Genomic DNA, 13418 nt, shown 5'->3' on the forward strand with positions numbered 1-13418 from the left:
GGTGGGCTTGTGGGGAGAGAGCCAGCACCCATTTTCCAGATGACCAAAACAGCCTGCAAGCTGAGGCTGACCTAACACAGGCAATGAAACTTCCATCTTGACCACAGATGTGACAAACAAGTTACAGTAGCAAAAACTACCCCCCTCAAGTGGTGAATCTATATTTTTAAGATTTATTTATTTATTTATTCATGAGAAACACACACACACAGGTAGAGACACAGGCAGAGGGAGAAGCAGGCTCCATGTAAAGAGCCTGATGTGGGACTCGATCCCGGGTCTCCAGGATCACATCCTGGGCTGCAGGCGGTGCTAAACCGCTGCACCACCGGGGCTGCCCTCAAGTGGTGAATCTAATCAATGGTCACAAGAAAGCAGATCAGTCAACACCCAAACTCTACTTTTCCATAAGAGACTTTGGTTTTCTGTACCAAAGAGTCCGATACAGTAAATTTTGCAAGGCCATAAAGCTTGTCACAGGGCCCCCTTTTGGAGGTTAGCAGAAAGAAGTGGGGTGGGACTGTATGGGGCAATGGGCAGAATCTGAGGGTGTGGACAGTGGAGAAGACAGTTGGGGTAAGAGTGGGAGGGGCAATCCTAGGAACCGGGGGTACTGTGAGGACAGTGGCAAGACTGCCAAGGACAGGATCTGAGCAATGAGTTGGCACCAAAGACAAATTTTGCCACTCTGTGATTTTCTTTCCCACTATCTGCCCTGCTTCAAGGCTCTAAGTCTCTCTTCCCCACAGTTGAAATGCAACCCCCAACAGTAATCTGGTCCTTTCAAAAGGATTAGGGATTATGAAGCAATACTTAGAGGACAGCATTAGCCTTCCAAATTGGTCCCTGTGTGACCCTTATTCAAGCTCTGAAAGCCAGGTCTCTTCTTCACAGTGGCTACTCTCCTGCCTCAATAACCTGCTGGCCAATAGGGGACTGGACGAGTTGTGATCTTACTCCTGATTCCCAGGCTGGTACCCCATTCCTGAGTCCTGGGTTTTGTGGAAGACTCTGCTCCCATTGACTGAAATCTCTGCATTCCTGCCTGCTATCTAGGTATTCCCACAATATCTGTCCTTGATTTCCCACACCACCTCCCCATCCACTTACCCTTTAAGTCACTGGCATTATTTGTAATGTCTTTTTGTCCTTTCCTCTAAGAAGCCATTCTTGACTTTCGACACATTTCCACAGCCCCAGATTTCCCCATCACAGTACTTTTCATACTTCCTTGTAATTTATTATAAGGTCCCTGGTGGCAGGGACAGCCTTTATTCTCCAATGAGCAAGTGCTTGGAGGTTGTGGGTTTCCACAAACATTTGTTGAATGAGTAAATGAATGAATGACTGGGAGAGCTAGGTAACCCAAGACTTGATATAGACTTTTTTTCCAGTCCAAATCACTGTTGTAACCAGCTTCCACAGTGGGGCCCAGGAATTCTCACCTCAGGGTACTTATGTCTTCTGTTCCCCCCACAGTGTTCAGGGTTGGCCTCTATGCGAGTGGAATAAGGCAGAGGTGATGGTTTATCACTGCTGAAACTAGGCTATAAAAAGCACAATGGCTTTCATCTTGATTGCTCTCTCAGTCTTTCTGGGGCTATTTGCTCTGGAAAACCAGCTGCTATGGAGAGGCCCACATGGCAAGAAACTGAGGCTTCCAGCCAACAACCTGCAACAAACCTGTCAACGATCCTGTCAACAATCCTGTGAGTGAGCTTGGAAGTTGATCCTCCAACCTTATTTGAGCTTTGAGATGACTGTAGCCCCTGCCAACAGTTTGACTACAGCTTCATGAGAGATCCTGAGCCAGAACCACCCAACTAAATCATGCCTAGATTCCTGTGAGCTGTGATATAATAAGTATTTGTTGTCTTAAACTAATGAAGTTTGGGGATAATTTGTTATACAGCAATAGATAACTAATATAACCATCTAACTGATGGAATTGCTGGGTATTAAGATCTACCTTATCACTTGGCACCAAAGAACTCCCAGGTGGTCACCATTATCAAACTGTAAATTCAGCTACATCTGACAAAATATTAACCCCAAAGGCACAAGTGCCAGTCTGAAGTGAGATGTGCAAGTTTGTTGCAGACACATGGAAGTGTTTGCTAATGAATCATATGCAACAATCAGGCCTAACCAGTTTCTTTTCAGATTGTTAAAAATAGAACAGACAATTGCACCTTGCTGACTACTCATTAATAGGACTTACACTAGGGGACCAACAAAAGTGACTGTGTTGCTTCAACAAAGCTGTCTTTAGGGGTGAGCTTCTGCTCCACTCAGGAGTAAGAGCTACCACACATGTCAGAGCAGCCTTTGGTATAAATCAAGGTGGTTGCTGGAAATTTAAGAGGCAATAAAATAAAGGAGAAACTATCTCTTCTCCAGAAGACTTCTCCTTTTTTTAAAACATTAATTTAGGGATCCCTGGGTGGCGCAGCGGTTTGGCGCCTGCCTTTGGCCCAGGGCAGGATCCTGGAGACCCGGGGTCGAATCCCACGTCGGGCTCCCGGTGCATGGAGCCTGCTTCTCCCTCTGCCTATGTCTCTGCCTCTCTCTCTCTCTCTCTGTGTGACTATCATAAATAAATAAAAACTTTAAAAAAAATTAATTTATTTATTCATGAGAAACACAGAGAGAGAGATGGAGACACAGGCAGAGGGAGAAGCAGGCTCCATGCAGGGAGCCTGATGTGGGACTCAATCCCGGGTCTCCAGGATTACACCCTGGGCCAAAGGCAGGCGCTAAACCACCGAGCCACCCAGGGATCCCCAGAAGACTTCTCTTAATGAAGGTCCTCGCTACCACTCCTAAATCAAATGTAGATTGACATTTGCTTTTATTTCTCTTAAATATCCCACTATTGCCACCTCCATAAACTTAGAGGAGGAATAAGGTTAAAGGGGGAAGATGATGATAGGATAAAAAAGGTTTAATTTGGAAAAGGAAGGTTAAGGGGAGAAGTATAGTCAGAAAATAGCCTTCAGACTTACACTACTATTAACAGAAGTAAACCCAAGATCATTCAAGCAGTGAGCACACAGGGAGTTTCAGGGAATGAACTGGCAATTAGACCCCATTCAAAGATTACAGTGGTTGGTTGGTTCATTTACCAAGATTGTAAAAATGGAACGAGAAAGTGGCAGCAACCCTAGGACACAAAGAAAAGAGAAATCTTAGCTTCAGAGAAAGAAAATGCTTGGTTGTGTGAGATAAGCACCATAAAGGAACTGTGAAAGAATGAGAACAGTCTTTATTTGTGAGGCCTTACCATGTACCAGACAGGGTGCTAACCACATCTTATTCATTATCTTAGTGAATTCTCAAAACAATTGTATCAGTTGGTGGGCATTATTATCACCATGTTACAAGTCAGGAGGGAGCTTTCAAGCAGTTAAGTGTCTTACCCAAGGTCACACTGTCAGTAAATTGTGCAGTCAAGATTAAAACCTAGATCTGCCTAAATGCAAGCCCAGGTTCTTACCACTGGAAACTCTCCCAGATATCAGAATTCTCTCTTCTCCTAAATCCAAAACTCATAATCCCACTCTCCCCCACACTGCAAATACCAGAGTCAGAGCACATACTTCATAGCAGCAATTTTGCAGAAGGCATAGCAGAGATATTTTACATCAGCAGAAAATCTTTATCACCTGCATTTCGGGGACTTAGGAAACAGGAAGCAGAAATAAAAATAGCTAGAATACTGGAAGTGTAGTTGATCAAGACTCTGTACTTTAAATGCTGAACTGAGATCAGTTGCAGAGGCAGACACTATCTGCAGTTTTATGAGGGCTTTGCTACACAGTTCTGAGCCATCTGCCAGCAACCCATATACCCAGCATAGGGTAGGACTCATATGGTTGCCTGGATTCCCTCCATCAGTCTACTCATCACCGTTCATTTGCTTAGTATCTGGACTTCTCTGACAGACAATAAATTTCACAAGGCAGAGACTGTTTTTGTAGTGCCTGGTGCATATAGTTGGTATTCAGAATTTATTTGCAAAAAATACATACATAGTATAAGTATAGCTTATTAAAATATATGGGATACTGTTGAAGTAGTATAAGGGGGAAATTTATAGTACTACTGACAATACTAGAAAAAAAAGAAAAGTTCTCAAATCTATGACTTCAGCTTCCACTTAAAAAAAATAAAGGTAAACAAAAGTAAGCAGAGAAAAAATAATTCAAGATCAGAATATAGGGACATCTGGGTGGTTCAGTGGTTGAGCGTCTGTCTATCTTTGGCTCAGGTCATGATCCCAGAGTTATGGGATCCTGCAGGGAGCCTGCTTTTCCCTCTGCCTATGTCTCTGCCTCTCTCTGTGTGTCTCTCATGAATAAAATACTTTAAAACATCAGAATACAAATAAATGAAATAAATCATAAAAACAAATGAAACCAAAAGCTGTTTCTTTGAAAAAACTGATAAAATTGATAAACCTCTAACTAGACTGATCAGAAAAAAGAGAGAGGAGACACAAACTATGAATATCTGGAGTGAGAGATGTGACATCACTATAGATCCTACAGATATCAAAAGGATAATAAAGGAATATTGTGAGCAACTTTATGCTAATAAATTCCACAACTTCTACGAAGCAGGGAAATTCTTTGAAAGACACAAACTACCAAAGTACATTCTAGAAGAAATAGATAGCCCTGTATCTATTAAAGAAATATAATTTGTAGTTAAAAACCTCATAAAGGAAACTCCTGGGATGCCTTGGTAGCTCAGTCAGTTGAGTGTTGGACTCTTGACATCGGCTGCAGTCATGATCTCAGGGTTTTAAGATCAAGCCCCATTTTGGGCTCCCCATTCCGTGTGAAGTCGGCTTGTTGCTCTCCCTCCCCTACTTGCATTCTCAATCTCTCTCTAAAGTAAGTAAATAAAATCTAAAAAAACAAAACAAAACAAAACTCTCCTGACTCTGATAGTATCACTGGTAAATTCTACCAAACATTTAAGGATATATTTGCAGAGTGAATTGATGACAAACACAGAACTGAATTGAGGACAACACAGAACTAGAAAAGGACACACAAGAAAAGGATGAGGCTCCAGGGGCCTCAGACAGACAATTCCTAAACCACTTGTGGCTAGGATTTCTATCAATATCTTAATGAAGGGATCCCTGGGTGGCGCAGCGGTTTAGCGCCTGCCTTTGGCCCAAGGCGTGATCCTGGAGACCCGGGATTGAATCCCACGTCAGGTTCCCTGCATGGAGCCTGCTTCTCCCTCTGTCTGTGTCTCTGCCTCTCTCTCTCTCTCTGTGACTATCATGAATAAATAAATAAAATCTTTAAAAAAATATATTAATGAAGGTTTGGTAGCCAATCTCAGAACTATTGTACAGTGCTATATAGGTGTGTATGTTCATGTGTATAAACTTAACACACTGTCCCTATATTATTATTTCCTGATGGGTTTGTTTCTCTCCACTAAGACTATTTTTGTCTTTATGAAGTTTTGAATAAAACATTTCTTCAGAAATTGTTAAGGAGAATCTGGTACATCCAAATGATATGTATATTCATCATCTTGGTACTCATTTATTCATTCAACAAACATTTACCAACTGCTTACTCTATACCAGGGAGTCTTCTAAGGTCTGGAGATGAAAAGTACAGTAAGACATATTTCTGACCATAACAAGCTCCCAGTATAAAGATGTTTATAAGGAAGGAAGTCAATGGTTACCATGTAGCGGTTGGTGCTATGATAGAGCAATGCACTAGGTACAATGAGAAAGAGAGAGATATAGCTGGAGTAGAAATCAACTAGATGAAGAGGGGAAAAAGGCACCTGAACAGCACCTGCATTAGTGGATAAAAAGGCACATTCACTTTGGGGAACTGCAAGGAGTTCATTAGTAGGAGCTTAGCAGGAGGGAAAGGTTGGAGATGGAGCTAGAGAAGTGGGTGGGAGGTGAAGTATTAAGACAAGGCTCTGGGAGCTCAGGCAGGAAGCGTGTGGGCTTTACCCTGAAAGTCAGGAGTCAGAGGGTAAGCCCAAGAAACAATAATTGGTCTGAGTTTTAGATCATCCAGTTGGTGAATGAATTGAAAGGAGGCCAGACTGAGGGCAGGAAGGTGAGTTTTGAGGACTTTTCAGAAATTCAGGAAGGAAATGACAGAACCAAGGTAACGTCACAGGATATCCATGAGACTTGAGGTTCTCCAGAGTGGGCAAAGTAGGAAAGCTACTCTGGAATGGCAACTGGACAGGGCACATTCTGTCCTGTGTGTCACCCCCACCAATCACCACCCTTATGCACTTGGAAGAGGATGATGTGCCAGGCATGGTGCTGAGTGAGATAGGGAATCACTCATGTCTTCATGAGAGATACAGAATTTCCTATCTCACTCCGTCCTCTCAGTAGCTGTTTATGATGTAGTAATTTTACAGATCAGAAATACAGGGCTTCTGGAACTGCCTGCCTCAAACCATAAACAGTACAGTGTCTTCTTCTCCATACCATAAGGATTGGTACACACCTATGCTTTGGTGAGGCCACTGTCTCCTTTACTTCACTCCTTAACTACAGTGTCACACTTTGTCAACTCACCTCATTGCCTGAAAGGTGATACATCCTGGCTTCCTGAAGCAGTGGGAAGACCTCTGGGCACTGCCTGATAAGAGGATCTGCCTCCACTGTCTCCACGAAGTACCATGGGTCCAGAAGTGGCAAGCGCACATTCTCAAGTACATAGGGGAGCAAGCAGAGCCGTTCTGACTGTTTGTGCCGGACCCAACTCATCACAGTCTCAAACACCTGAGCCTCTTCTGTCACATAAAGGTCATCACTCTTCAAGATGTGGTACAGAGTGTCCACGGGAAGTTCGAGGAACTCTTCGGAGTTCAGAATTTGCACAAAGTTTTGAATGATGTAATTTTGAACCTGCTTTTTCAGACTGTCCAAGGAGTGTGTGTCCGCCAGCCTTAGTATTCCCACACAGTTTTCTGGATTCAAGGCTTCTGTTAGGAAGCTGGCACAGGCATCCACCATCCGCAGGAACTAAAGGAACAGAAGGGAGGCAAATCAGGCCAGAAAACCATTAGTCCACAGGGAGCCTTGTCAGTGAGTTGTGTGAGTGGCAAAAAATTGGAACAACCCAAATGGCTGACGATAGCAGCTTGCTAAAGAAATGATGCTACATTCTTATTTTCCACAACTTTGTAATCACTAATACAAGTAAAAAAGATTGTTAAAGGATATAGAAAATGTTCCTAATGTATTGAGTTTAAGAATCTTACTGAATCTGACCAAGCCTCTAGATTTAATCAGCAATTTACAAGAAATATAGCAGAAAGAGGAGTATGTTAAATGACACCATGGGAATATACAATCAGCAAAATCTGGACTGTGAGAAACTTTACAGAATAACTAGTTCAGTTTCTTCAATAAGCACATCATAAGGGGAAAAGAGAGAGAGACAGGGAGGAGGAACCTAAAAGTGAAAAGACATGGAAGAGATACAACAAACTCGTGCAATGTATGGACCTTATTTGGATCCTTATTTGGATTATTATTCATTTTAAATGTGATACTGGTATTGTGATTATGTTTCAAGAAGAATCCTTGTCTTTTAGAGATACATACTAAAATATTTGAAGATGAAATGAGAAAAGCACTTCATAAAATCATAGGTACACTATGATCTTATTTTTATAAAAAATATGGAACATAGGCATAGAAACAAGACTGAAGGGTACACACCAAAATACTGACAGGTATTATGTCTCGGTATATCAGGGATCTTAGGACAATTTATGCTGCAATAACAACCCCCACATCTCAGGTGCTGACGAGAATAAATGATTATGTCTCACTCACATTCCATGTCCTACAGGGATCTTCATTCTAAGACCCCGAATAACAGAAAATTTCTTAGCTGAGATATGCCAGTCTGGTGACATAGGGAGAAAAGAGATGGCAGAGCCACATAAGGCGTTTAATTTTAACACTTTAGCTCAGAAGTTGCACATGCCATCTCTACACACACTTAATTGGCCAGAGTAAGTTACATGGCAAAATTTATAGTCAAGGGAAAAATAATCCTCCCATAGAAACAGTCCTGCAGGGGTAGAAAGGGAAGACATTGCATAAGTAACATAAGGTACCATATTTTCTAATAAGACTGAGAATTTCCCTTACTTTTTTTTTTTACATACTTTAAAAATCCCCTAAAATGAGTAAGTAGCACTTTCGTAACTTAAACATTCATTTGTAAAAATTGTTGGCTCCTATGTCTTTACTTATTTTTATTTTTTAAAGATTTTATTTAGGGGGATCCCTGGGTGGCTCAGCGGTTTGGCGCCTGCCTTTGGCCCGGGGCGCGATCCTGGAGTCCCGGGATCGAGTCCCGCGTCGGGCTCCCGGCATGGAGCCTGCTTCTCCCTCTGCCTGTGTCTCTGCCTCTCTCTCTCTCTCTATCATAAATAAATCTTTAAAAAAAATAAAATAAAGATTTTATTTATTTAATCACACACAGAGAGAGGCAGAGACACAGGCAGAGGGAGAAGCAGGCTCCCTGCAAAGAGCCCAATTGGGACTCGATCCTGGATCCCAGGATCATGCTCTGAGCCGAAGGCAGACGCCCAACCACTGAGCCACCCAGGTGTCCCTATGTCTTTGTTTTAAATTATCATCATCCTCATGAAAATATAAGTCCCATATGCTTATATAGCATTTAACCATTTACAAAGCACTGTCATGTCCATTATATTATTTAATATTCATTTTACAGTTGAGATGTCTAAAATCCATCAGTTCATTCTTTTCTTATTGTTTTTAAATTTTAATTCCAATATAGTTAACATACAGTGTTTTACTAGTTTCAGTTGTACAATATTCAAATGCATCAGTTCATTCTTACTCATTGCTCTCTAGAGCTTAGCTTTGAACAAGTCCAACTTCCTATCCTCCCCCCTTGTCCCCTGGGCCAGTAAAGGGTCAAGTTCTCAGTGTTTGTGGGTTGATGAATTAACAGAAGGGAAAGAGGAAGGCTGAGTGGAGAGGACATGGTGGGGAGGGCTGGTCTGAAGGCAGGGCCCAGTGAGAATTTGGATGGGAAAGACCCACAACGGAAGGGGCACAGCCTGCAGAGGAAGCACTTCTATGATGACCTGAGGGTGGTATGGTTGTGGGGCCTGAAGGGTGGGGCAGGGCTGCTCTTAGAGTGAACCATATCGATTTAGGCTCTCACCTTCACTGCAGAGCATTCTAGGGGACCCACATCTCTGAACGTTGGGTGAATCCCAATTGCAACATATTATATTTCCATGTCAGAACACTGGTTCCAATAGTCGGTTTAAAAAACATTGACTGAAGGTCAATGAAATGTTAGAAAAGCTTGAATTCTGCCTCAGACTGCTGTGTCTCCTGGCCTCAGCCATTGCCTGCAGATATATTCCTCGCATGAACAACTGTAGAAACGGTTGAGACTGAGAATTCTAACATCTGTTTAGTTGTTTGCAGATTTTCAGTTCAAAGAGTAAAAATATACAACTGAGACGAAGCCTTGCTGAAGCCTCAGAACCTGTCACCAGAGCCCTATGTGGCCCTGCCCACAGAGACACCTATGAGCTCTAAAAGGGAACTCATTTTTAAGGCAGCCTCCAGGGCAAAGAGCAGGTATGCTATACCAATGCTTGGGTGAGAAGAAGATGATATGAAAATTAAATAGATTTTCTAAATATGTAAACTGTCTCTGGGAGACCACCTAAGAACCTGGTAACAGTGGCTGTCTCTGGGGAGGGCAGCTGGTAGCTGGGGACAGTGTAGAGAGGAAGACTTACTTTTCACCTATTTGTACTCCCTTGCATTGTGTGCCATGTGACAGAATCACCTATTTAAAATACAGTTTTCTCATAAATATAAATGAATAAAATAAATTTTTTTGTGAACAGAGAAAACACTAGAAGGTAACATATCAAAATACTATCCATGTTTATCTCAAATGCAGTTTTAGAGATAAAGTTATTAATTTGTCTTTTATAAACTTTGCTGTTTAGAATAAATGCTCTACACTGCATATGAAGTTTCTTTTTTATTTTTATTTTATTTATCTATTTATTTTTTTGGTAGAGAGAAAGCGCAGGAGTGGGGAGGGTGGGGGAAAGGGAGAGAGAGCATCCCAGGCAGGCTCTAGGCCCAGTGCAGATTCCAACACAGAGCATGAACCCATGACCCTGAGACCATGACCCAAGCCAAAATCAAGAGGTGGACGCCCAACCGAGTCACTCAAGCGCCCCAAAATGGGGTTGCTTTTAAAATCAGAAGAAAAAAAAAAAACCTCCTTGTGATTTTTCAAGTACACAATGAGAAAATTTTAAAAATGTAAAAAGCAAAGAACACTTCTTATATGCCAGCCCCTGTATATTACCCAGATAATTGAATCCTCACAATACTATAAAGTAGGTATTTATTATCATTCCTGTTTTATAGATAAGGAGTTGTCCAGAGAAGGGAGGTAATTTCCTCAGAAACTTATAGCTAACCAGAGGTAGAACTAAAATCTGAGCCAGTCTCATCCAATTCCCAAAATGCATGTTTTAGACCATTTCAAGCTACTTCAGGTTAAATAGTGTGTGCACAGGACAAGGGCTTAACAGACGCCAATGATGATTTGCACACTTCACCATGGAGAGCTCCAATAATCTGATCTGCCAAAGGAAGGCTTGGCCGACAAGGTGTTAATTCCTACCCTTGCTTGATGACTACTGATAAGCAAAAAAGGAAACCATGGAAAAGAATCAAAGCAAGTAATGGAGCTCACATTTGTTATAAACATTGTTCTAAAGTGTCCCTCCCCATCCAGAAACTGTTAATACCCTCTTTCATCCACCTGTTAATTTCCAGAATGTGGGGATGCCTGGGTGGCTCAATGGTTGGGAGTCTGCCTTTGGCTCAGGGCATGATTCTGAGGTCCTGGGATTGAGACCCACATCAGGCTCCCCATAGGGAGCCTGCTTCTCCCTCTGCCTATATTTCTGCCTCTCTCTGTGTGTCTCTCATGAATAAATATTTTTTTAAAAATTTCCAGAATGTGTACTGAACATCTGTTATGTAGCAGGCCATCAACCAGTGCTGGGAGTATAGAGGTGAGCAGAAAGAAATGCAGTGCCTGTGCTCATTGGACCTTACAGACAAGTGGGGAAGGCAGACGTTAATCAAATAATCACACAGTGCCAAATTATAACTGTGATAAATGCTATGTAGCAAAGTTCAGTGATTTCTCTGCTTAAAAGTGAAGATATAGCCTTATTCCTACCCCTGTGCACTGTCACCAGGACTCTCTCTGATATATACAGTCAACCTGTGTACTCACCTTTCCCCCAATATTCCTAAGCTTGCCTGTCCCTTTTTGTACTCATGCTGTTTCATCAGCCTGGACCAGCTTTCTCCTTCATCACTATCTGCCTAAAATCCTGTTCTCCTTGCCCAGGGAAGTTTGACTCCAGAGCTCCACTTTTTTTTTTTTTTTAAGATTTTATTTATTTATTTATTTACTTACTTACTTACTTATTTATTTATTTGAGAGAGAGAGAGAGAGAGAGAAAGTAAGCACACAAGCAGGGAGAGCTGCAGAGGGAGCAGGAGAAGCAGGCTCAATGTGGGGCTTGATCCCAGGACCCTAGGATTATGACCTGAGCTAAAGGCAGACACTTAACCGACTAAGCCATCCAGGTGCCCCCCAGAGCTCCACTTTTTAAGAAAGGACTCAGGATAGATCATCCTAATTTCAACTGAAAAGGCTCCTTTCAAGGTAAACTCAAAAAAAAGAAAAGAAAAGAAAAAAAAGAAAGGGGGGCGCGGAAAGAGTACCATGACCATCACCTTATCTACACAGGGTTGCTTTCTTCATTCAAAGTGTTAAATCTGGGACTGACAGATGGGCTCCAGAGTCTGTGAAGCCCTATAATGGTTTGCAAACAGATGTTTACACATGTGGCAGTTTCTTTGAAATTGAGTTTGCAGGAGACACTGTGATCTGCTCTCTATTATCCATGAACCCAAGGAAAAAGCCAACACAAGAGCAAAAGCCAAGCTGACAAGACCAGAGAGTTCTAACTAGGCTGTGCTTTAAGCCTTCCCTGCTTTTGGACATTTTTAATTCTGGATCAATATCAATACTTGCTTAAGAACAAAAGAAGAGAATCAAAGAAGGGAAGGGAAAAGAAATGGAGAAATCCTACCTATTCATGAAGTTCTTTCTTAAGAGCTACTTCCTTTTTTTTGGCTTCTCCAGTTGCCCAACATGGAATCAATTCCTCCTTCCTCTGTACTCCACTGAGCAACTTATTTGCCCCTCTGTGGAGCACTGATCACATTTTTCCCCTGTCAAGCATCTCAAGGGCAGATGCTAACAGCACCTAGCATAAACTCTGCCAAAAGAAGGAAAGAAAAGAGAGAGGAGGAAAATAGTTTTCAGGTACCTAGTATGTACCATGATCTGTGCTAGACACTTTCCCATCCATTTTTCAATTAAACTAATTTTATTTTTTAATGAATATATTTTATTTAACAAGTTATAATAAGGTAGGTATTAGTACAGACTATTTGCGCAGAGGAAGAAACAGAATTCAAAGAGTGAAGTGCATTGCTTAAGATCATACAGCCAGTAGTTGGTACAGATGACACTCAGGGTCATGGCTAACTCACTCTTCTCACTGGCCATCACACTGTCTTTATAATGTCACAATGTTGAGCTAACAAACTTTCAGGAGAGTCTGAAGAGGCCTTATGAGGACAAAGGTAGTGGGGATCTCCAAGCTGCCTACATTTCCCCCAAAATATGCTTCAAGAAACACTTTTGAGTGTGAGGAGTATAGAGCAGCATCCTAACCAATGGCTTGGAAACTGATGTGTAAGACAATCATGGGAACAAGAATTTGTTTTCTTTAAAATATATAAGCTTTTTGTTTCTTCATATTCAAGATTACTTAGGACTTTAGCATAAATTTTCTTTCTCAGCCTGTCCTAATGACACATGAACTTGTTTATTAAAGCAGAGCGATGACAGATAATGGCAACAGACAGCTAGCTTCCTGTTTGAGGGGACATGTGAGCAAAAGGTTACAGTCAGGCACCTGACTCTTGAATAGGGAGACTAAAAATACAATCAAAGAAACCACTTGAGACATGGCTGCAGTTCCCATGAGAAGTGTCTACCTCAATGAGAATATACCCCTGCTCCCCATCTTCACTGCCCCTCCTCAGCTTCCCGTCATGCTCTCCAGAATATGAAGTCTTAACAGATTTGACCAATGTAATTCCACATCTCCCTAGAGACGCCTTCAAATCCATTCAGGGAAACTGAAGCCCTATTTTGGCCCAAATCAGCAATTCCATTGACCAGAGTCCCTAAGTGACCATACAATTATTGCAAAGGGTG

The 13418-nt window shown here is 41.8% G+C and overlaps 1 protein-coding gene across 3 annotated transcripts in view; it reads right to left on the reverse strand.

Annotated features, from left to right (window-relative positions):
• Positions 1–13418, reverse strand: part of KLHL6 (kelch like family member 6) — a 115340-nt gene that overhangs the window by 13903 nt on the left and 88019 nt on the right. For all 3 annotated transcript variants that reach the window (XM_077879823.1, XM_077879824.1, XM_077879822.1), the window contains one exon: positions 6587–7036. In XM_077879823.1, the coding sequence (XP_077735949.1) occupies positions 6587–7036 (450 nt within the window). The remainder of the gene's footprint in view (positions 1–6586; positions 7037–13418) is intronic.

This window comes from Canis aureus, chromosome 31 (assembly GCF_053574225.1).
Source record: "Canis aureus isolate CA01 chromosome 31, VMU_Caureus_v.1.0, whole genome shotgun sequence".
Taxonomy (NCBI): Eukaryota; Metazoa; Chordata; class Mammalia; order Carnivora; family Canidae; genus Canis; species Canis aureus.